Below are 25,934 nucleotides of genomic sequence, written 5' to 3'. Positions count from 1 at the left end.
AACGAGTGAAACGTTTTCAAGAAATCTACAGTACGTCCAGTTGCCTTGATTTATTCTTTACAGATATACCATGACCTGGATAAATGAGAACCTTCACAGATATGTTGAGTCTAGTTTTAACTTATGATGGGTCAGAAAAGACCATTATATGTTGAAAATATTGTTTTCTATAGTGTACAAGCATGACCACCGCTGCTGGATTGCAGGGTGGTCATAACCATGGAAACAAGCAGTGTATAATGTAATGGAAAAATGAATCCAGCCAGCAAAGGAGGCAATAGGGAGAATCACAATACATTAGTAAGTGGCTTGTACTCACTTCCTCTACGTAATAAATGCCACTTACTGAAGTGAGACACCTTTAAGATTTTTTTTTTATTTTTACAATTTTAGCTGCAGTATCTCTGTAGGCAGGGCTAGGTTGATAGGGTGGCAATGTTTAGGGGTGTAATTTATAAATTAGAAAATTAAACTTTGCCTTTAAATTTCTTTGCACAACCATTTAGAATCTTTGTCTGTGTGGGTGATAATGGTACAGGTGCCAGGGCACAATGAGCATTTCCATTTAGTGCATGGGTGAGGATAGAGCTCCAGTCCCAGAGAAGCAGACTCTATGTACTGAAGGAAGGGACTAGTTCAAGAGAGTGGGCATCGGGTGGCCCATGATTGAGCCAGGAGCTAAGGTACCCCAGTACAGATACACATTGGGAACTGCACTTGTGGATGGGATCAGGGTGAGAAAAATAAGTATATATTATAAAGGAAGAACGCTAGGGACTTACCTAAGTCAGGGACTGAGGGGCACTCAGTGAGTTTGTTCCACTGACGGTGCTTATTATATGAACTAAGCAGAGAATCCTGGACAGGGGGACATGGACACCCCTCATGTATCATTCAGTCAATGGACTCCCACAGTTCAGCTCTCCCGAATGAATCCCATTTATTCATAGTGAAAGGAATTTAACCCTTAATGTACGCTAAGCGCTGCCTTATTTAATATACATATTTTTGGGGGGCAGTCTGCTTTTATGTTCTTCTTCTAATACATTTTTTGCTTTGTCAGGGCAGTATTTATTACACAATGCTATTATTTTTTTGTGTGTGTAAGCTTTTATTACAATGGTCTAAGTCCAGCTATAATCCGCTTTCCTGCTGTAGTGTAACCTGAAGGTACGAAGTGCAGTGCATCATACAAGTAGAGACGTCTGATCTACGTGATATCAGGGGCGTTAGACAAAACACAATGTATGGCCAAGAGCCGCTGAGGGATAGGGCTAATTAGGGTGCCTTCCCTCGCGGCGTATTTTGCGGCAGAAAATTCTGCAACTAAAAATCAGTTACATTCACCTGAATGGGGCTTTCAGAAATCCATGTGCTTGCTGCCCCATTCAAATGAATGGAATTGATTTTCAGTCGCAGAATTTTCAGCCACAAAATTTGCCGCGTGTGAAGGCATCCTTAAAGGGGTTGTCGAGCTCCTTCAAAGTTCTTACCAAAAGCTGAGAATGGTATAAAACGATAAATGGAGTAAGACTCGGTATACATGAAGTTGGAGTCTACCATCACACGTATATGCTCAAGTTGTCCACGTCAGGGGGCTTGAGATGAATGCCATGGAGTGTCATTTGTCACTTATAGGATCCCATTGTAAAATGAAAGTACATTATACTGCACGGTATGCTTCTTTTCTGCTCTGCTTTCCTAAAACGGCATGCCGACGCATACTGTCATCTGGATGGAGGCTGAAAGGACTCTTGGGCCTCTCCGAGCGATGATGTTTCAACACAGACATGTGACTGTTGCATTAAATCACTGGCTGCAGTGGACTTCACTATTGTCACTGCTGCAGCCAGTGATTGGCTGCAATGGTCACATGAACGTGTCGAAAAATCACTGGAGGCCAAAATACACTGACCACTGAGGGACCTGGAAAAAGGCAAGCCAGGGGCAGGGAATCAAGTTTATTGCGCACCATATTACAAGGTAGGCAGACAACCCCATTAAAGGGGTTGTCCTACAAAAAAAAAATCAAACCAGTACCTGGATTTGAATACTTTTGTAATTAAAAATTTAGCATAGCCACTGAGTTATTCAACAAAATGTATCTGTATAGCGCCAACTGCTGTTTGTCTTTTTTCTTTGACCTGCTCACTGAGAAGGCCGCACATGCTCAGTTTCACCCTTCAACTGCCTCCTGAGCTGTGATAGGGAGAGCATGGACACGCCTCCTCAGCTGTTATAGGGAGAGCATTGACACGCCTCCTGAGCTGTGATAGGGAGAGCATGGACACGCCTCCTGAGCTAAGGCAGAAAAGATACTCCCCTGAGCCGTCAGTTTGATATAAATCTAGCAGAGCAGTGAATGGTGAGATCTCTGCATCTATGTGAGGTACAGGGCTGGTTATAGCTGTGTTAGAAAGAGATCGTCATGTTCTATATGATGTCTGATTTTCATTATTTAGTCATGGGATAACCCCTTTAACTATAAAGCTCCTCCTTGGAAGGGAAACCTTTAACAATGATTGAGAATATAAATTCACTGGCAGCCTGTACTATGTAAATGGAGTGATAAGAGAAGCTCAGCTTGACAGAATACAGACTGCCATAAACAGCTCCTGTATTCTGCTGATGGTAATTTGCAGCCCGGGAAGTGAGAGAGAGAGATTTAATTTCTCCATGACTTATCTCTCCACAGGATTCCTACGTAATTCAGTATTTCAATTATCTCAACAAGTATTTCGAGGTTGGTGTCCCCACGTACTTTGTGACCACAGGTGGATACAACTTTACCTCAGTGGCTGGAATAAATGGTATCTGTTCCAGCTCAGGGTGTGATAATAACTCAATGACACAGAAGATACAGTATGCCACTGATTATCCTGACAGGTAAGTACTTCTGAGATAAGTCTGATGTTATACCAAGAAATGAATGGCTTGTATTACTACTCTCGGAGCAAAACTAAAGGGGGTACAGTGGTTGCAGTTGCATCTGAAGGGGCTTGAAAGGTCCATCTACCTCACGTGAGAAGACCAGTGCTTTAAATAGAGAGATACATGGGAGACCCTGTTAGGAAATTTACAGTGGGTCCAGGATACGCCTCTGAATAGTTGAGTAACTTTGTAAATACATATATTGCATTACTTATTTTGTACTGAACCTAAGTTATATCCTTATATCCAAGAGCAGCATTCACAATTCTGCCAGTTTCAGAGCTGAAGTGTCCCACCTGCTATCTGCCCTCCACTTGTTCAGTGTCTGCACATAGCTTGCTCTGGTGATTTTCATTGTGGAAGATATACAGGGTGAGTCAAATGTTTTCCAATGGGAAGGGGGTCATGTAGTATATTAAAGAAGACTATAGTTTTCTCAGAAATCGATTGCCACAATATCTCTTGTGGTTCAAAAGTTATCAACACAGAAGTTTGTAACAACAATCGGCAATGTACTCTGAGATGCACAGCTATTTGACATGTTCAATGTGTTGTCCATTGTCCTGAACACAGAACTTTTAAGTTTTGAACTTTCTGTGTTGATAGCTTCTGAACCTCAAGAGATATTGCAAATCTGATTGCGGCAATCGATTTCTGAGAAAATATATTTATTTAAATATGTTCCATGGCCTTCTACATTTAAATAATTTGCCCATGATCTCATATGGCGGCTTACAAGATGGCAGCCAAGTTCCGGACATAGCTGTCACGCTCTAATGTGGGAGGGAAACTCCACACTGAACATAGTAGGGAAACGGGAAAGCAAATAAGGGAAGGAAGATGGACACCTCCTAGTGCAAACCCTAACCAAAGCCCTGACTGACTACCAGTATGAACAGACCCCAAAGGTAGGTGAGTTCATACACAGGAATACCTAAAATCTTTTCTAATCCTAAAGGACCCTGGTATTAATGACAGGAATGAGACAACCTGTTTCTCCAAAAGGAAGGATGAAAGGGAGTCTCTCTGAGGCCTAATAAAAAACAACAAGGGAATGCAACACACAGAAAAGTCAAAATAAAATACAAAAGGGAAAGGTAACACTTAACTTCCAAGAAGCTATGGTAGCACCAGGAACTCAGCTGAGATCCAAACACCAGCTATCCACAGGTCCAACTGAAGCTATAAACCGCACAGCATTGTGGGAGAAACAACTATAAATAGGGAAAGTTAAATGACCACAATAGCAACACCTGGAAGTAAAAGGTGTGGCCAGTACCAGAAACAACACAGACACCTATTGATCCACAAGGTAAATATGTCAAATCAAACCATGTGTTGCTAGTCTCAAAGATCTCCTGCCACTCACTGTCGCGGGGACTTCCGTATGTCTCGGTCTTCTCACTCATTACTTGCTGGGGTATTCATATTTCATTTTCCTTTTCGTTTCTGAAATAAAAGGGTGCCCTCAGACTTTTGACTCACCCTGTATAATATGCTGGATCTGCCATTGATCTGCAGATAAGAATTCCATTTCTATGGACAGCCTAAACCCAGCCATTTCTGCCATGGTTATAAGGCCAATCTATCACTTAATGAGATGATTATTGGCGCATGTTCAATTCTTGCAGCTAGAAATAAGATATCTAATTGGTGTATTGGAAATCATTCTAGCTGTGGCATTGCAGCGATTTTCAGGATCTTCTTGGAAAGTTGTGAGAGATCTTGTAACTACTCAAAAAAAAACAACAACATGGAGGCAACTCACAGGTGACCAAATGTCACCATGAGGGCCATAAACAGTAAATGTGCAGTTACCCAGGAGAGGGGAGCAGAGGATATGAGTAGTAGTAGTGGCTATGATGGTGGCAGCTGTACTCACAGTTTGCTGTGTCAAACTATACTCTGGAGCTTCCTAGGGCCATGCGGTGGTAGGAGAGCATATTTTTTCTTCCCTTGGGGCACACCTTGGTTTTGGGGCTCCTGCCTGGTGGTAGCTGGGGTGCCTTTAATGGTGAATGTTTGGCAGAGTGCAAGTGTAAAAGCAACAATGATGGTAGTTGTAGTACTTTCACACTCTAGGCCTTCTCAGATGTCTGGTCTATTTCCTTCAGAGGAACTTTGGTAGCAGTGTTGCTTCCTTGGCAGCTCAGACATTTTGGCCTAGTCCATGCAGGAGCTCTCAGCACACACGTCTCTACTGTAGCTTCTTCTCACACTAGACTCTACTAAACTAAACTGCTAATCAGGGGGTGGAACCAGCCAATCACCTGGCAACCAAAACACAATCTGCCAATTGTTAACTGTTACTTCACCAAAACATTGCTATCGAGTGCATATCAGCACAATAAATCACAACATTTAACTTAAGAACATTGCATTAACTCTTTTAACATTGATTAACCCTTTGCAGTAGTCCTCTGGGGTACTGCAGATGAAAGTAATCCAATCTTGCTATTTCAGTGAGACCGACTGACTAGCAAATGTACAGTATTCTCCCATGCAGACTGATTTTGAGGGTAAAAAGAAGCGGATATGGCAGTGACTTGTTCAGCTTCTCCCCACTGTAAAACATGCACACTCGGCTGAGCAGAGTTTACATGTTAATGGTAGAGTCGAGAGGAATAGTTGTTGGGGAAACAAGCTCACTCTGTCTAAAGTGTAAGGTCAGCTTTACATTGGACATTTTATTATCAGAACCATTATTCTCATTTAATTAAAGTACCATTAATTCCAGGTAGAAATGATAGGAGCTCACATCCATATAGAACGTGTAGAATATGCATGGACTGACAGACTCTGCCCGGATGGCTCACAATCTACAAGGAAGGCATTCTTTCTTTACTACCAGTATATACTGCTCAACCCTGACTCACCTCTTATCTCCTGTCTGTTCCTCTAATCTCATCCTGCCTGACTGTGGATAATGCATAAAATAGTGTTTGGACTTTACCGACCTTCATTAACCTCTTGGGGACACATGACGTACCGATACGTCATGATGTCCCGGTACCGGTAAGTCATGTGTAGTTCTGATCACCACCGCGCGGAAATGGGTGCCTGCTCAACTCAATTAGCAGACACCCTGGGACAATGTGCCCCCCGGTATCGGCGATCGCGGCAAACCGCAGGTCAATTCAGACCTGCGGTTTGCTGCATTTCCGGGTTATTCGGGTCTCTGGGGACCCGATAACCCGGAACAGGATGGTGATCGGTGGTGTGATAATACACCACCAATCATCATCCTGCGATCCTGAGAGGTGAGGGTGACATCACCTCTCAGGATTGCTTCTGATTGGCTGCAGGGCGGGCGGGAGGTTCAAATTATTGCAGCGCTCCTTTCCTCCTCCTTTCTGTGTCTGGGAGCGAGGACCTAGCACCCCCATATCTGCCCAGAACCCCCCTTTTGACCCTCCACAGTGCCATCTGGCACTAAAAGATATTTAGGGAAAGGTTAGGGACAGGTTAGGTTAGGCAAAGATGGAAAAAATAAAATAAAGTTTTAACTGTTACATCACCCTAATCGGGTGTCCGGGGTCTACAGCACAGCTGTGTGACCCTAGACCCCCCAGGGGTGCTGCAGCTTGCCCCCCCCTGCCCCCCCACACACACTTTTTTGGGGGCGCAAGCAGTTTTTTTTTTTGCGTACGCTGAATGTGCCCGGCACTCTTAGCGTCCAGCCACTGTTAGCGCATCGCCCACCCCACCGCTGATCAACTCCGGACGGCTGGTCAGCGAGTTTGAATATATATATTTTTTTTTCACATTTTTTGGTCTTTTTTTTATTTAGTTAATTTTTTTTTCTGTTAGTTTTAGGGCAAAGTCCGCGAACACCCGTGCCCCCACACACACGCACACTAAATAAAGATTTACACACACACACGCAGACACACACTCCCCTATGGCCCACCGGATGTTCTCGGCCGAGGAGACATACACCCAGCTTGCCTCCGACTCGAGAGCCCCAGTGAGGATGGATGACCCCACTTTACTATTGTCATCCGTGTCCTCCTCATCATCTAGCTATGATGATGAGCCCCCAAGGCGGCAGAGCAAGGGGACCGCCATGCCAGGGACCCTGTGGCCCACACTAGTACAAGCAGCTCTGGGGCTCGTACTAATTTCCTGCCCACCAGATAAGTCCACCTGAGCCCCCTACCGGTGAACTTGCATGGTGTACTTCAGAGCATTTTGAGCCTGTGATTCCTGATTTTGTTGGCCAAGCAGGAATCCATATTCCCTCAGTGGGCTTCACTGAATATGACTATTTTAGTCTTTTTTTCAGTGACCACTTTGTGAATCTGATAGTAGAGCAAACTAACCTGTACACCCAACAGTTCATTGCTCAACACCCAGGCTCCTTTTTGGCTAGGGCTGGTGGCTGGACTCCCAAAAAAAGTGCAGAGTGTGTCACAGGAGGGAGATACAGAAGGACACCACTACTCAGTGCGACACGTGCCCCAATCATCCGGGCCTCTGCATTATTGGTTGCTTAAGGGAGTACTACTCTTGAGGGGTGTAGTTTCTTAGATGGGGTCACTTTTATGGAGTTTCTACTCTTGGGGTGCATCAGGGTGGCTTCACATGGGACATGGTGTAAATAAACCAGTCCAGCAAAATCTGCCTTCCAAAAACCACACGGCGCACATTTCCCTCTACGCCCTACCGTGTGCCCGTACAGTAGTTTACGGCCACATATGGGGTGTTTCTGCAAACTACAGAATCGGCGCAATAAATATTGCCTTGCAAAAATAAGCCTTGTAACGTCCGTCCCCCCCAAAAAATGGCATTCCCAAAATGTAAAGCAATAACTATTTTTGGAGGTATTACTATGTATTATAGAAGCAAAGAAATTGAAACTAATGTGCTAATGTGCTAATTTTTCCAAATTTTGGGTAAATTTGGTATTTTTTATAAATAAAAATGAGGTTTTTTTTACTCCATTTTACCAGTGTCCTGAAGTACAATATGTGACGAAAAAACTATCTCAGAATGGCCTTGATAAGTAAAAGCGTTTTAAAGTTATTCACACATAAAGTGACACTTGTCAGATTTGCAAAAAGTGGCCTGGTCCTTAAAGGATAACTGTCACACTTAGACCCTAATTTCAATTTTCATATATGTAGTGAATAATAACATGATATTCCAGAATCAGTTACTATTAGACTGACTTACCCCATATTTAATAAGATTCAGCCCTTAGCAACCAGTCTGCATAAAACTGCAATTTCACTATTCAGTTAAGATGGCCGCCACTGCCCTCACCCTGAGGCTAATCCCGCCTGCCCTCACTAGCCAGTAACAATAGCCCCCCAAAAGTGTCAGTAACCACAGCCCTCCCCCTAAAGGGTTAATCTCCTGCAGCACAAAGGGGTCCTCTTACCACATGTTGCTTTCATGTATACACTGAGCAGACGGCAGATCTCCCTTCCCTGGTCTGCGCTGCTTCAACTCTGCCTTCTCCAGCTCTGCTGAGTGAGGGAGCGTCTGCCAAGCGCAGGGACAGGGAGAAGTGCACACAGCCCAGGCACTGTTATCAGCTGCTGGGGAGGACCTGGCTCTAATCATTTACTTACAGTCCCTGGCTGTCTGTAATCTGACCTTGCACACTGCGTGCTTCTGCGTCCTCCGTCCTTCAACACATAGACGGACCAGGCCTAGCAACCCTATTTTAAGCACAGATAAAAGTAGGCAGTACAGGGAACAAAACTGTGGAATTAAGGGGTAATTGAGTACACAGTGAAAAGTTTAAATAGGGCCACCAAGAAGATATTAATCACCACAATCCAATCAGATTTTTATAAGCTTATGAATGCGTTATCATAAATGCCAAGCTTTATAAGTACCACTGCATGTAGTAATATTGGCACTGTGTATGTGTATGGCACTGGCGGCATTCAGCCTCTCTCAAAAGAGGAAAGCAATGCCATCAAGTGGTCAACCTGGGAAATGCTGTGTCTTAAAAATTATAGTCAGTTTGTCTACTCCTTGTCACTCTTCCCCTTTATCGACCTTTTTATTTAAACTTCCCTCCTTTTTCTCCTTAATATTACTATATTGTCATGTTACTATTCTCTGTCTCCTTGTATCCCTATGTTGAGGGACTACAAGGTCCATGCAGGCTTACATTAATGTTTGAAAATAAGATATACAATGCCCATTCCTGTATGTAATATTTTATTTATTTATTGAAAACAATAAAATATATGGTTTTTTTTTAAGAGTGGGTTCACACAATCTCGGACTGGCCCACAGGGGTACAGGTCAATCCCCCGGCTCCTAGTTTCCCACCCCCTGCACAAGTGGCACATAACAGAGTAGACGTAATGCACTACATAGAGATAGGCAGTGTACAGGACATCAACCAGCCTATCTGCTATTAAAAAAATGGGTAGATTTTTAAAGAAATTATCCGGTTTATTATTATAGACACGATCAGGTGGCGGAGATGACTTCTAAGTAAGTCGGTGTCCTCTTTTCCCCAGGGACTCGCCAAAGAGGGTGTGGCATGGAAGGGGAGGGGCCAGCGGCCCGTCTCATTTACCATTTTCCACGCCTGTTTTAGGTGCAGAAAATGGTCTAAATGTAAGATAGCTCAGTAGCTGTCTTACATTTAGAGTGGGCGGTGGATGCGCAGAAGTTTTGCACAGGCCAGTGTCTCTCCATAACACCGGCTGATCCACCGCCAGTCCAGGGCTTTATTAAGACCAATGTCTAAAAGTTCATTCAGTTGATCAGGAAAAAACAGCATAAAAATGCTATAAAATCTGCTTGTGCAGCGGCCCGGAAGGAGCCGGAGTAGAGGACAAGTTTGGTAGTGGCTCTGCCGCAACAATTTATCACAGTGGGTATCCTCTCGCCATTGCTCCCTAAGGCTGGGCAGTGACAGACAGGCACACCCTTTCTTCTCTGGGGGCATACCCTGGTTCTGGGGCTGCTGCCTGACGGTATTTGGGGCACTGATGATGCTAAGTATAATACACGCTATATAACAATGCATTAAATAAACAATGTGACATAGAGAAGAAAAAAAAAACAAGTGCGTGTAGGGGCCCTAAAGCGGGTCATAAACGTGAGATTTAGGGTAGCTTTTATTATAGCATTTCTTAGATAAATATTACATTTTTAAGTGTACTTTATGAGTTTTTTTCCAGTGTTTTTTTGATGCTGTGGACAGACCTGAACTATAAAGAAATATAAACTCCACTATGTGACCCCCTTTGCATCCCCACAAAAAAAGATAGAGCATGTCCTATTCTTGCCGGCAATCACAGACAAGAATAGGCATGTCTAACATAGGGCTGGCCATGTGCGGTCCACAAGTTGCGGATTCGCAAAACACGGATTTTGCGAAAGACTTGCAGACGTGTGAATGGACCCTAAAAGGGAGGAGCGAGAAGGACAGGAATGGCCAACACTGTATTCTATGGGGATTACGGGAATGGTGCGAACATTGGTGAGACCCCCACCTTTCAGACACATCCTATGGATATACCATAAGTGCCTTTGGTCAGAATACCCCTCCTTAGTGTAACTCCAGCCAGAATAACACCCAACGGACAGATGCAATTATAATTTTTGTACAGCACTTTAGAATATGTTGGTAATATTTTGAATACACACTGTGCCTTGTTCTCCTATTGAGCTAAAACATCATCATTTTTGTGTGCTGCTATCTCATTCCAGATCTTATTTGGCAGTCCCAGCATCTTCCTGGGTCGATGATTTCGTGGACTGGCTAAACCCGTCATCAGATTGCTGCAGGCTACATTTAATCAATGACACATTCTGCTCCTCCACCAACAGTAAGTATCAGCTAGAGCACCACGAGCAAGGCAACCCAAGACAATGCCGTACATACTGACGCTGCTGGACATAGTATAGGGTGACCCACAAAAAAGTAGCCCGCCTCCAGCAATAGTACGACAAGATGCACCAGCAAGTGGATTATTTTTTTCAATAACCCACAAGTCACAATAGATGCAGAAAGTGGTCCCCGTTCACGTCTCTCTGCATTCCTGAGCGGGTCGGATTCTGTTGGCTGATACTGCTTGTGATGCTGCTGATGGTGTTTGTGATGTTCTCCTTGAGTTCATCCAGGGGATGTGGTCTTGTTAGCGGACAATTTCTGGTTTAAATTTCTCCCCAGATAAAAAAATCTCATGTGGACAAGTCTGGGGAACGTGGTGGCCATAACCCCTTGCTCACAGTTCGCTCTTCCGTAAACAGTTGATAAACCCATCCATGAGTTCTCTGAGGAGCAACATGTTTTCTCATCAGCCAGGACATTTTTTTTATTCTATAGCATCACAACCAGTATCAGCCAACATAATCCGACCTGCCAAATGGTGCATAGACCTGAACGGGGACCACTTTAAGAAACTTTTATGACTTGAGGGTAATAAAGAAAAAAAAAACACTTGCTTGTTGATCTTCTCATACTGTCGCTGGAGGTGGACTACTTTTTCGTGGGCCACCGTGTACTTTCAGCTAGGGCTCCTAACCTGCTGTGAAACTACAATGCCCATTATTTTTAGCCCAAAATGAGTAAAATGCAATAATAATAAACAGTTACCTCTCAAGGTGTCCATGGCCTTTAACCTATTAAGCAAATAAAATCCCAAAGTTTTTTTTTACGTTTTAGACATTAAAGGGTTTTCCCATCTCAGACATTAGGAAGATATCGCTAGGATATGCGCCCATTGTCTGATAGGTGCAGGTCCCACCTATGGCACCTACACCAAGAACAGAGCCCCGAAAGTTGTGGAGGGCACACTGCACATGCACTGGATTGGATATTTCCGTCATCCCCATAGAAATGAATGGGAGTGGTGGCCGCGCAAGCGCTGTGCGCTCCCTTTCACTGCTACGGGGAGCAGCGCTAGGTCCTATTCTAGCGATATGCCCCCTTTAATAGCCTAGCCACACTATATTCCAAAAACATTGGATAGGTAGGAGTCCCACTTCTGAGACCATGCCAGGCATAGCATGCACATACATCACCATCTCTCTATTAATTCTTTGATGGATACCATCTGTAAGACGTGGCTTTTGCTTAGGATGTCTTATAAGGTAAAACACTTACGCCCCTTTCATGATGCATCATACCACTTTTTGTGATGTGTCACGTCCGTTCAGGGCATCTATGGGTGCCGGGGCTGATGCAACATCCTGATGCCATGTGGCCATGGAAGGCTGCTTTCCTCCAATAGCTGTACAGGAGATTTGCCAGCTCCTCCAAATGTCCAGGAAGTCTCTCCTTCTCCGAGTGCTGGGCAAGTATGCATAGAAGTGTCCTTTGGTATACACTGGGTGTGAAAGCATTGGCGTAACTTTATTTTTATTACATACGGTAATTCTGATGCACTTTCCTACATTGACAGATACAGTAGAAACATTTTATTACTATGGGAGTCAATGGGTGATGCATGAAACCATATGCCTACATACTTCCATCAATGTATACCTCCAATAGATGAAAAATATGTGAACAGAGCCTAAGGTAATCAGTGGTGTTGCTATAAGTACAGGCAGGCGTTCGTATCGTGGCCTTCCAAATGCCACATAAGAAGACACCAGTATTATACGTGGCACATGGTAGGTGGGACAGCTCTCATACAGATTTTGCATTGGGGGCCAGGAGCTTCAAGTTGCACCTCTGAAGGTAACATATGCCTTACATTATGATCCTATGATGTAGAGGTAGCTTTTGTCTGACTCTTGCTGGTTTTGGTCTGTCTAATCTGATGATGACCCTTGTAATTACAGACTCGCTTCTATGTATCAGGAAATGTATGAGAAATCCAACTGGACCTCTGCGACCAACAGTGGAAGAATTTAACAAATATTTGCCTTATTTTCTGTCAGACTATCCAAATCTGAAGTGTCCAAAAGCGTGAGTTAACTGGCCATACATTTAATTTAGCATTCCAGTACTTTTACCATCAGGGCACTGGTAGGCTGGCCATATACATCAGAAGTTTGGCCGACAGCTATCTCTTTCAACTTCCTCCCATACACTCAGCCGAGCATGCTTGTGTTCTCAATAGGGAGAGTGAGAGTGAGGTCTGCAGCTTCCAGACACCTCTGATGGCAGCTTATCTCCTAAGAACAAAGGTATCGGCCATGTTGAAACCCAACAACCTGATCCTGATAGCACCAACATTATCTGGAGTTCTGTTCTGAGATCACCATTCACATCAGTCCCCATCAACAATGAGACTCCAGTCTCAAACACAAGCACTGGTGTCAATTTCATAGGAAGCCAATAGCCCTATCAGAATGTTTTTTGGGATGCTGGAGAAAACTGGAGAACCCATAATAAACCCACATAAACACAGGGAGAACATACACTCCCCATGCAGATGTGCTTGGTTGGCTTCAAATGCAGCCTTCAGTGCCAGTAGCATGTCTTCAATGGAGGCAGAACACATGACTACTATAGGTCCTGGGGGGAAAGGGTGGCTTGGTGCTATGCTTTTTCTCCTGTCCCCAACATAAATCCACTGCACTTTTCTGCACCCACCACTATTAGAAGCTCAACGCCAAGATATCTTTACAGCTGCCCAGGGGCATAGCTAAAGGCTCATGGGCCCTGGTGCAAGAGTCAATATCAGTCAATATCAGATCGGCAGGAGTCTGACACCCATCACCCCTGCCGATCAGCTGTTTAAAGAGAAGGCAGCACAAAAATTCCCCCCTTATTTTTTAGATCAGACCCCCATATAAAACCTCACATGAGATCCCACTCAGACCAGACCTTTTTTGTCAGGCCCCTAATATCAGACCTCAGATAAGACCTTTACCCCTTCATGTCAAACCGCCCCAATATCAGATCTCAGATTAAACCTCCATTAGACCTTCAGACCCTATTCATATCAGACCTTAGACCAGACCCCCATTAGACCTCCAGACCCCCATATCAGAAGTCAGACCAGACCCCCTATCAGACCTCAGACCAGACCTCCAGACCCACATTAGACTTCAGACTAGACCTCTAGACCCCCCATTAGAGCTCAGACCAGACCTCCAGACCCCCAATCAGACCCACATTAGATTTCTAGATCCCCATAACAGACCCCAGACCAGACCTCCAGACCCCCGTTAGTCCTCACATCCCCCATATTAGACCTCAGACCAGAACTCCAGACCAAAATCAGACCCACATTAGATTTCCAGACCCCCATATCAGACCTCAGACCAGACCTCCAGACCCCCATTAGTCCTCAGATCCCCCATATTAGACGTCAGATCAGACTGTAAAATAAATAAATTAACTCCCTCTCTTGCTCCACCTCCACGTCACAGTGCGTTCTGTACGTCCTGACGCTGTAGGCAGCCAGGACAAAGCAGCAGGAGGAGGGATAAGTACAGCACTCACAGCACTTCACTCCCTTGCCTCCTGCATACTAGTATTCCCTTTATAAGCCTCTGGGCCCCCCTGGCTTTATTTACCCTCTGGGCCCCCCTGGCTTAGGGACCTGGTCGCAACTGCGACAGCTGCAACCCCTATAGCTACGTCAGTGCAGCTGCCATTAAGGTCAGTGGCAACTGTATTAATTCCTGTGCACTGAGCTCCTCCTAGTGGTGGCTACAGGCAGCGAGTTTTATCATGTTCTTTATTTAGTGAAACAGGAGAAATATTAAATTATGCCAGTTGTGTGGTAGAAATACATAGACAAATATGGTGTTCAGAAAGAGTTTCATATTTCTGAAGCACCTGTTCCACTTTTTCCAAAAGAGGAGATTGGTAAAATGGATAAGGCAGATGACGATTTCCTTAATTTTTATTTATAAAAATTTTTCTCCACTTAATAAAAAAAATCTCAGGAGGTGGGGTACCTCTAATACGTTTTGCTATGGTGCCTAGGAGATCTGTGTACACTCTTGTCCTGTGCTTGAGAACAGCTACCGTGCTGCCCTCCACATCTGCAGCAAATATGGTTGGACTCGTTCCAAATATAATGTTTTTTTATTTTTTTTCCAGGGGTTTAGGTGCTTATGATAATGCTGTTAAGTTCAACGATGCGGATGAAATTATAGGTAAAGGCCTTTGTGCTCTACGTGTGAAATGACTCTTCATATCTGTGGTACAATATTGCATTCATAAACTCACCTTGGTTTGGTATCTTGTGCAGCAACTCGTTTCATGGCATATCATACGCCCTTAAAGAACTCGCAAGAGTATACGGGTGCGCTGAAATATGCCCGAGAACTGGCAGCTAATATAACAAAGACATTGAGGCAGGTTCCGGGCACAGATCCTGATTTCAAAGTCTTCCCTTATACGTGAGTCTTCTACCTTTATTTTATTTAAGATCTATGTTTGCATAAGATTGTATAGTATTAAAGGGGTTGGTCACCTTTTTTTGGTAACTCTCCTCTCCTGGCCAGAGAGAAGCATACTTATGTGCTCCCCGACACTGCTGGGTCTTGGCTCCTTTTTTCCCCGTCCTCAGCTGCCTCTTTGGGGTCCCCCTTTGTCAACACCCGCTACAGCCAATTAATGGCCTCAGCGGTGACCTGCTCCCCTTGCATCAGGTCAGTTGGTCACGTGACACAAGAGGTGCAGGTCACCGGTGCGATCGTCTTAAGCGTTGTTAAAGGGGATGTTGATGGCAGGAGACCCGAGCAAGGCAGTCGAGGACAGGAAGCAAAGGAGCCAGCTCTGGGGAGCAGGGAAAAAAGCTAAAGGGCCTTCTGTCTCTTTGTTCATGGGATCCACAGGGTTCCCATAGGGTGGGCCACCCGCCAGACAACTACTAATCATATGAGATATCATATTACGTGATCAAATCACACCCCAAGTACTCCAGTGGGGTTCACAGAAAGTCAGTGTGTCTAGTAGGCAATCTAAACCCTAAACAGGGGTGGAATCTACCACCACAAAAACCAAGCTTGGGGCTCCAGAGATCAGGGGGCCCCCTGCTGGTCACAAGAGACTAAAGGAGCCAATATACCATCTGTGCAGCAAGTTTAGGTATACAAGGGTCCAGCGGAAATGGGGTCTTTCCCAGCTGTTGAGCAGTAGCAGCAGAAGTGCCTGGGCTCCACTGCTAAGCAGAGAGTAGGGCTTAGCGGGCTGAAGGAGGAGGAGCTATATCACTGCAGGGTGGAGCTTAGCGGTATGACAGGGTCACCAGACATAACTTTGCTTAGGACCCCAAAAATGCCCACACTTATAATAACTGGAAGCTATAATGAGGGACTAAACATAGATTTAGCAAATTATGTTGCTGTAATTACGCTATTTATATGCAGTCTACTGTCTTAGAATATGTCACGTGTAGTAATATCTCACCCTATGTAACACTTCTTTATGCAGGATTACGTACGTCTTCTATGAACAGTATCTCACCATTGTACAGGAGGGGCTTTTCACTTTAGCCATCTGTCTGTTGCCAACCTTTGTGGTGTGCTGCATCCTTCTGGGCATGGACCTGCGCTCTGGCATTATTAACCTGCTTACCATTTTTATGATCATCATAGACACAGTTGGCGTCATGACTTTATGGGGCATTGATTATAATGCTATCTCCCTCATCAACCTTGTAACGGTGAGTGACTACTCCTTATCACATCGCTATATTGTGCCAGGGCAAATTAAGGATTTTTAAGGGGGGTTTTACACATTCGTTAGGCCCACATTTCTGCATGTACTTCATGTCATGTGATTTTTACATGGGATAGTATAGATAGTGGTCGAGAATGGCTTTGGGGTTAATATTTTTTTTTTTTTCCTGGTAGTCTGTGGTTGTGATGCTTCCCTTCAGACACCCATAGAACTAAATTATACATTTTCTGCAGCCGCCACAAGGGGGAGCTCACTGCCTGAATATTTATACAGCTCCCACTGAACTGAATGCCAGCTGTATAAAATCATATGTAAGAAGCTCCCTCTAGTGACAGTACTGGGTACTGCAGTTTGGTTCCTGCATGAGAGGGGATGAGTGTCTGGATATTTTGAAATTTATTTTTTATTTATAATTTATTTTTATTTCTCTACAGGCCATTGGGATATCAGTAGAATTTGTCTCTCATCTTACACGGTCCTTCGCCATGAGCAACAAACTCACCAAAGTCGATCGAGCAAGAGATGCTACTATCTATATGGGCAGCGCTGTGAGTATAAGAGATGGGATAGGAACCAAAGAGAGACACCATAGTTCAAAGATATCAAGACACTCAAGAGTGCAGACATTTAAGACTTAAAGGGGTTGTCTAGCAAAAAAGAAAAATCTTTAAATGGCTCAATGTGGTGTGCATGAATAAAAAAAGGTCTATTCACCTTACTGGTTCCCAACCGCTCCTCTTCTGACCACCTAGTCAACTTGCTGTTGTCTTTGTCCTACTGAGGCGATGATGTCCTGACACAGAGACCTGTGGCCGATGCAGACAATCAGTACTACATTTTATTCTCGCTTTGGGTACATTCACACGACCATATGTCCGCAAAACGCAGATCCATAAAATACTGATGCCTTTCATGTGCATTCCGCATGCGTATGTCCTATTCTTGATAATAAAACAAGTGGCAGGCGCTATATAACCTGGGGTCGCATGGAGAAATCACACAGTGGATGTGTATATAACATGATTTATTATAAAGTATAATTAATAATATAAAACATAATATTATGAAACATGATTAATAATAGGGGACAGACCGTAATTTAAATATAATTAAAAAAATCTATTATAATAATAATAATAATAATAACAAGCAAAAGCAATGTAGTTCCTTGGTGACAAAATCATGAATTTATGAATAGATGGCTATTATTGATAGCTACTATATAAATAGGCAAGCGTCTTCTAGACCAGTATAAATAGACTGGCGTCCCCCTGATACCATGTGGCAGTATCGTTTTGCCAGGATACTTGGATAACAGGGGAAGCAATAGTTGGCGATAGTAATTAGCGAATCGGATTTCAGGAAAAATTCGATTCGCCTAGAAGCCGAATCTCCTTGTGCTTCGTGTCAGCGAATTGATTTAACCTGAAATAGTATAAAAAAAAATTAAAAAAATTCTAACTTACCATCATATCTATCCTGCAGTAAAGATCCCGCTGATTACACACTTCATTTAAAGAACATCCCGGACTACGTGTTTCATAATACCTATTATGTTTTATAGGATAAATTATACTTTATAATAAATCATGTTATATACACATCCACTTGATTGATTTGTCCATGCGACCCCAGGTTATATAGTGCCTGCCACTTGTTTTATTATCATTTTTGTTATTATTTATACGGCAACGGGTGTGCCATAGGTAGTGCACCCATATATACATATCTAAGAGGCCCTGCTTTATTTTACTATCGGTATGTCCCATTCTTGCCCACAAATGTGGACCACTGACCCATTTAAGTCAATGGGACTGGAATTTTTTTTTATTCTGGCAATTGACATTGTTGCACACCTACGCTCTCTGTGTCAGCCTCTCTGCCTGTCTACAGCAGCCTCCCTTTTCTCCTCCTCTCCCTCCCTCTCCATAGACTTCTATGTAATCTGATGCTCCATGAGCAGGAAGCTGTTTTCAGTGAAGATCAATCTGAGCAATTAAACATGAGAGAAAGTAAAGAAAGAGGGAAGCAGGAGACGAGTCTCATAAGAGAAGGACACACCTTTCTCGGAAAAGATATATTACAAAGTTTCTTATATTCTTTCACCAGCCGTATCATATAAACATACAGATAGATAGCTATGAAAACATTGCACATTTCACTAATCTTATTTTAGTAGTAACTTATTGACAGGTAGTCATCTGTTGACCGCAATCCCCCAGTCTCTGATGGCGTTTTCTTGTTCTGAGTACAGGTATTCGCAGGAGTAGCAATGACAAACCTTCCGGGAATCATTGTTTTAGCGTTTGCCAAAGCACAGCTCATTCAAATCTTCTTCTTCCGGCTTAATCTGACCATAACTCTGCTGGGACTGGCGCATGGCCTCGTCTTCCTCCCGGTTGCACTCAGCTACTTTGGTAAGTTGGATCCAGTTATTCAAGTCTAAGAAATTCAATCAATCATAAAGTATCTCTATATTTTCATTTACATGCATATAGGTATGTGTTAATCAGCACGTAACCAATGGGCCCATTGCCAGCAGCAGAGAGTTCAGATGACTCTCACAGTACTACGCTGTGATGTCTGTGCTATGTAATGGACACCCTTGGTTAACTCACTCATGTCTGGTGGTGCCCAAGCTCCTGTATATACCACTGTATATACTTACCTGATCTCGACGACCTTATTGGGGTAGAGCGACGTAGCATTGATCTCGTTTTTCTTCACTCTTCATCTGACTGTATGCGCGGCCAGAGCCAATAAGAGGACCAAGCCCTCCACCCGTGGACACCGCTTGCTGTGCGGTAGAGAAGTACAGCCAGCATGGTGCACATAGAAAGACAGGCTACGCTTGCCTATCACTGACGCCAGTTGTCACGGCCTTTGGTTTGCGCTGTGACACTGTTGCCACACTTGCAGTTGCCCGCGGCAACGTGTTGCTGTGAGAGCATGTGGTGGCAGTGTCTCGGCCTTCTGGGTGATTGCCGTGACATGGTTGCCACGCATGCTGTTGCCGGTAGTAACGTTTGGTATGCTTGTGTGTGCACTTCCCCTTAAGTGGCTTCCTTCCTCTGTCTGGTGTTGGAAGGGTTAACTCCCTTCCTAGCAGGGGCGTAGCTATAGGGGGTGCAGAGGTAGCAGTCGCTACTGGGCCCAGGAGCCTGAGGGGCCCAAAGACCCTTGTGACGCATAAGAAGACGCCAGTATTATAGAAAGTGCATGCTGGACCAGTTACACTCCTGGCTGGAGGGAAGGGGTTAGGCCAAGATCTTAGCATGGGAGGAGGGGGTGCCATTTAAATTTTTGCCTCAGGCAGCACAAAGGTTATGTGCTCCCCTGCCCCTGCCCCCCAAAGCACTGAGAGGAGGGGGCCCAAGCTGAACTCTTGCACCAGGGCCCATTACTCTTTAGCTACGCCCCTGCTTCCTAGTGTTTTGTGAACACTGGGTTTATGTGTGTGTGGGTCTGGATGCTTGGGCTATTTAGCCTCTGCTGGATGCCTGAAACTCAGGGTTCCTCTAGCCTTTGTGTATGCTGGTGGTTCACTGTTCCTGGCTTTTACCATCTGTCCAGTGAGGGCCACACTTGTGGTCATTGATGTTATTATGGTGTCTCTTTCCCTTCCTATCTTTTGGTTTGTGTGGGTTATGTTCAGGGTGTTGTATGTCTTGTGTGGTGTTACATGGCTGGTGATGTTTGGCGTCCAGCATGTTTGCTAGACATTTACCTGTCTCACGTTTATTGCAGCTATGGTGTCCTGGGTTCCTGTGTGGTTGTGGTGTGCAGGGCCGGACTGGGACAAAAAATAGGCCCGGGCATTTTTGACTGAGCAGCCCAATCACATGACCCCCAACAGGCCCCACCCCTGTGCAGTCTAGGGGCGGAGCCAAACCCGGAAGCACAATTGAGGGGCAGGGCCAGCCACCAGTAAGATAGGAAGGCTTCAGCCAACACACAAGCTTTGCAACAATATAGGAAGCTACAGAAAAGTCTTATAATATCCTCAGTGGATCTCAACCTCCCCATCCTCCACACCCTGTACAGGTCAGTGCCCCCGAAATTGCACTCACAGTTCTCCAGCAACTCTGGCAAATACCACCTATTCCGTACAGGGTGGGTTTACATCTGCGTTATGCCATTCCGTTATAGGTTCCGTTTCAAACGGAATATAACGGAATGGCCAGATGGAATGCGAAACGGAAACCTTTAAGGGTCCATTCACACGTCCGTTGTTTCTTTCCTGATCTGTTCCGTTTTTTGCGGAACAGATCTGGACCAGTTCTGTACCCATTCATTTTCAATGGGTCCTGAAAAAAAATCAGACATTGAGCTGTCCGATTTTTTTCAGGACCCATTGAAAATGAATGGGTACGCAACTGGTCCAGATCTGTTCCGAAAAAAATGGAACAGATCAGGAAAGAAACAACGGACGTGTGAATGGACCCTAAGAGGCATTCCGTTTTGCTCTGTCCTAATAGAAGTTTATGAGAAAGCATAACGGATCAGTCTGGGTCCCCTTATGCAAGACGGACTTTGTTTTCCGTCTTGCATAACAGGAACCAGATGGATCCGTTTTGATTCCCATAGACTTTTAAGAGGACGGAGAGCAAACGGAAAGCCTCTTGCAGAGTCTGCACTGTACGAGAGAGAGATAGCAGTGGCTGTGAAGGGAAAAGTTCCAGCGCACAATGACCGCCCCAGAGCCTTTCTGCTGCCTGACCGACCGTATGCTGCCACAGCGCCAGCCTGCAGGACATCAGAGAGGCCTGGGGGCCACACTACAGCACCAGCCTGCAGGACATCAGAGAGGCCTGGGGGCCACATTACAGCACCACTACATTTACTTATTATCAAAAAGCATCATACATAACCAAGCAAAAGCCAGAATATAATAAAAGACAAAAACATTAAACTACATTTATAATAAAACAATTTACTTGAAAAAGAAGCTATTCAGTCGTCTGCTGTACCGTCCTCTGCTTGCTTCCACTGATTATGTGCCCTCCTTTCTGTCTCTCCTCAGTGCGCAGGCGCACTGTTATGGGGGATCTGTGGATGACAGTATGACACACTGTTATGGGGGACCTGTGGATGACACACTGTTATGGGGGACCTGTGGATGGCACACTGTTATGGGGGATCTGTGGATGACACACTGTTATGGGGGATCTGTGGATGACACACTGTTATGGGGGATCTGTGGATGACGCACTGTTATGGGGGATCTGTGGATGACGCACTGTTATGGGGGATCTGTGGATGACACACTGTTATGGGGACCTGTGGATGACACACTGTTATGGGGGACCTGTGGATGACATACTGTTATGGGGGACCTGTGGATGGCACACTGTTATGGGGGATCTGTGGATGACACACTGTTATGGGGGATCTGTGGATGACACACTGTTATGGGGGATCTGTGGATGACGCACTGTTATGGGGGATCTGTGGATGACGCACTGTTATGGGGGATCTGTGGATGACACACTGTTATGGGGGACCTGTGGATGGCACACTGTTATGGGGGATCTGTGGATGACACACTGTTATGGGGGATCTGTGGATGACACACGGTTATGGGGGCATCTGTGGATGACACACGGTTATGGGGGATCTGTGAATTACACTATTAATGGGGCATCTGTGGATGACACTATTATGGGGGCATCAGTGGATGACGCACTGTTATGGGCATCTGTGGAGGACACTCAAGTGTTACGGGCATCAGTGGATGACACACAGTTATGGGGGCATCTGTGGATGATGCACTGTTATTAACAGTGCGTCATCCACAGACCCCACCCCATAACAGTGTCATCCACAGATATCCCCTTAATAGACTGTTAAGGGGATATCTGTGGATTGCATGGCACTGTTATGGCGGCATCTGTGGATGACACTGTTATGGGTGGCCGGGGGGATCTGTGGATGACACACATATATGGCAGCGCAAGCATCTTGTGCTATATATATGTGTCATCATCCACATGATCCACAGATATCTCCCCCCCCCCCCCATAACAGTGTCCCTCCCTATTGTAAGACAGACCCCGCCGTTCCTTATGTAAGTGAGCTATTGAGCTTGTAAATAAACTTGTGCAAAGTATATGAGTAGTTAGTAACTACTCATATACTTTGCACAAGTTTATTTACAAGCTCAATAGCTCACTTACATAAGTTACTATCTAATAATTCATCAATCACTATCATCACTAACTTACTACCTTGGTCCAAGGCCCTTGGACAGTCAGTGGGCAGGTGGCAGCTGGTGGGTGGCTCCAGTCCAGTCCCGCTCTTCAAGTTCAAACTAGGCGGCCGGCGGCAGCGTAACGTGACGTGACGTCACTCACTACGTAACGCCGCACGCGCATGCTCCTCCCACTTTATTAATGAAGGCAGAGCAGGCGCGTGACGTCGGAGTGAGCGACGTTACGCTGCCGGCCGCCGGAAGATGGGAGGCGGAGCACAGGAGGCGGAGCACAGGAGGCGGAGCACAGGAGGCGGAGCACAGGAGGCGGAGCAGTCACAGTCAGTATCTCTATGTGTGGGCTGGCAGGAGGCGGAGCACTGGCAGTCACAGTGACAGGGGGTGTGATTAGGCCATACCCGGCCGGCAGTCACGCGGCACACCCACTCGAGCCCTGAGGCGGCCCCCCTGAGGCGGCCCGGCCCACCGGGCAAATGCCCGGTCTGCCCTATGGCCAGTCCGGCCCTGGTGGTGTGTGCTGTGTCCTTTAATGTTGGTGTGGACAGCAGCACTTGTGCATGGGTTCCAGTCAGAGACTCCTGTTCCTCCATGACTGGGATGAACAGGTCGTCTCTTCCCTGCTCCTTGGTGAGGGATTATCAGGGCGACTCAGGATCTCTGGGAATCCAGAGTATGAGCTGTCCTACCATCAGGGAGAGGATTAGGGACGCTGTAGGAGGTGACCTGCTCCCTCATTACCCCTTTTGGCCAGGCTGATCCCTTTTACCCTTTGACACTGCACAGTGGGGGGTTTCCCCCACTCCCCATCGTGACACCAGTCTTAGATTGGATGGTGGCTTTTGCAATACCTTCTGTTGATACCTTATTATGGTGTACCGTACAGTGCTTAATTAATGCAATCATACGGTGCCCGTATAACACTGCCATATGGTGCTCAAATAGAAGTCTTGTATCTGAAATATCATTGCCCAATCAATCAAACTAGTAGCCACAACTATATATTTCCACCAAGGGTGGGATTATGGGTGGAAGCTGTGGGTGGCGAACTCGTCATAGCTAGTGGTACTAAGGTCATGCACCGCTAAGGTCATCCCTGCCTAATACCTTCCTCTACAGTCCATGTACATGCATAGGTTGTATCCAGGAATGGATACAGGTCCATCTCCCAGCAAACTAAAAAGGGCAAAGTCAAGGTGTTTAACCCTGACCTATCCATACAGTGCTATTAGGCACACAAACACATTAAATCAAAACATTTCACTTTAGCAATATAGCATTATAACAATCAACCTTTTGCAGTAACCCTATTCTGGGGTGCTGTACATGATTGGGTTCCAGAGTGGCTGATTCAAACAACTTCAGGATGGTAAGTATATTGCAGACTTTCTTCAGGAGAATTTTATGTTATGAGGGTGGGTTTGCGTGACTCGCTTGGTCTCCGGAAACCCCTTTAAATAAGAGATGCTCCCTTCCTGTGTCTGCTCATTTCCTTCCAGGTGAATAAAACTGTATGTTGTAAGTAAAGGATTGTGCATCTGGTTTTGTCCCATGCTCTGATGTTTGCAATCCTTTGTATGCAGGTCCTGATGTGAACCGAGCAGTGTTACTACAGTATCAGGAGAAAGAACAGAAAGGCAAGGACAGCAATGGGCAGATAGACCCTAATGTATATCATGACATCACCCTCCAGGAAGAAGGGAAAAATAAAAAGGAGGAGAACGGCACCCATGTATATGATAACATGGCCTTCCAGGATGAAGGGAAGGGCACAAAGGAGAAGAAAGCATCTAAAGAGAAAAACAAATCTTAAGGACGCACTTTGCTTCTCTGCTAGTGCATTTCATTACCTCATGAACTATTGGAAGATCCAGCCACTTCTGCATACGATGCCAGCCCACGGGCTGCGGCGACATCACACCAGACACTAACTGTGACTCTGTTCACATAGAAATGCAAGGATCTGATGGACACTATGTAAACTAGGAAAAGGTGTAATCTTCTGGGTCCTAATTGCATCCCTGTAATAGGGGCCATCCTCCCACTATTACACCTAACTTATAGTACTGGTCTCTTCAGATGGGGCAAAGAGACATTTGGGCCCCATCATATGCCGGGGCATGCAACCTCTGCACCCCTTATAGATACGCCCCTGTTTACTTAAGGGGTTGCCTGGCTGATGTTTTCTTAGTCTTAGACTCTGAATGTTATACAAATTTTAAAAACTTATACTCACCGATCCCCTGCCACCCCCATACTGACAATTCCTGGGTCCTCGCTGGTCTCTACTTCATGGTCCCTCTCGACATGCAGGAGATGACTGCTAAACAGTCAGTTCCTGAGGGACCAGGAAGAAGAGAACAGCGGGGACCTGGAGGTAGTCGGAACGGCAGCGGCAGGGGTTCCGTGCGGCCTGTATTGCTTCTTAACAAATTTCTATTTTTTGGACAACCCTTTTCAAACAATTAGAAAAAAATCTATGTCACTCCACAAAAAGTCCTAGAAAATGTTAGTCAATAATGTGCAAACAATCCAGGTGAGTGTAAGTCACACTGTTTGATGCCGGACGTTTCGGTCCCGTGTGGACCTTTTTCAACAGTGCCTCTGTGGCAGCAGAAATACAGAAAGTCTGGACTTTGCTGGTGCAGGACACAATGTGGAAGCAGTTGATTTTTTTTTTCCGTTAATATTATATCGACAAATAAAGTCATATTTTTGCACCTTGTCTGTTTTACCAAGCTAATGCTCAGAAGCTTTTGGTTAGGATTAGGTGTTCTGGGTGATAACATTTGTTGGGTAAAAACTAGATTTTTGTTGTGTGGTCCAAGGACGTACATAGCATGCATGATCCTGCTGTTGGGGATATGGGCCCTTTAAGAGGCCCTTGAAAAGAATCTCCCCTTTCCAGAAGAAGTGCATTGTTAAAAATTGGCCTGACGGTCAGTGAAAAGGCATGAGCGGAACAAAAACCCAGGGTTTTAATGGGGGGGGGGGGAGCAATTTTGTTCTTTGCTACGGGCCCCATGTCCGCTGTGTATGCCAATGGTCTGACCCCCTGTTCTCAGGATATCAGGGACTTACAGTACTTACCAACATTATAGTTTGTAAGCCGCACATCGAAATGCCCCAAAACTACCCGGTAGCTGGGGTTTACATAAGACATGCTAATTTTTGGTCGAGGACAACCGAATTATCCAGGATTGTCTTTGAAAATTAGGGATA

At 45.1% G+C, this 25,934-nt stretch overlaps 1 protein-coding gene across 1 annotated transcript in view; it reads left to right on the top strand.

Moving 5' to 3' along the window:
• The window catches only part of NPC1L1 (NPC1 like intracellular cholesterol transporter 1), a 46,798-nt gene extending 21,361 nt beyond the window's left edge, over positions 1 to 25,437 (top strand). The window contains exons 12-20 of the mRNA XM_044279188.1: positions 2,696 to 2,886; positions 10,618 to 10,736; positions 12,700 to 12,826; positions 14,918 to 14,973; positions 15,069 to 15,219; positions 16,256 to 16,487; positions 16,939 to 17,052; positions 18,759 to 18,921; positions 24,296 to 25,437. Of these exons, the coding sequence (XP_044135123.1) occupies positions 2,696 to 2,886; positions 10,618 to 10,736; positions 12,700 to 12,826; positions 14,918 to 14,973; positions 15,069 to 15,219; positions 16,256 to 16,487; positions 16,939 to 17,052; positions 18,759 to 18,921; positions 24,296 to 24,525 (1,383 nt within the window). The 3' untranslated portion in view covers positions 24,526 to 25,437. The remainder of the gene's footprint in view (positions 1 to 2,695; positions 2,887 to 10,617; positions 10,737 to 12,699; positions 12,827 to 14,917; positions 14,974 to 15,068; positions 15,220 to 16,255; positions 16,488 to 16,938; positions 17,053 to 18,758; positions 18,922 to 24,295) is intronic.
• The last annotated feature ends 497 nt before the right edge of the window (positions 25,438 to 25,934 follow it).

This window comes from Bufo gargarizans, chromosome 2 (genome assembly GCF_014858855.1).
Source record: "Bufo gargarizans isolate SCDJY-AF-19 chromosome 2, ASM1485885v1, whole genome shotgun sequence".
NCBI classification, from domain to species: Eukaryota; Metazoa; Chordata; class Amphibia; order Anura; family Bufonidae; genus Bufo; species Bufo gargarizans.
The sequence above is the reverse complement of the archived record's forward strand: the minus strand, read 5'-3'. Positions and strand labels throughout refer to the sequence as shown.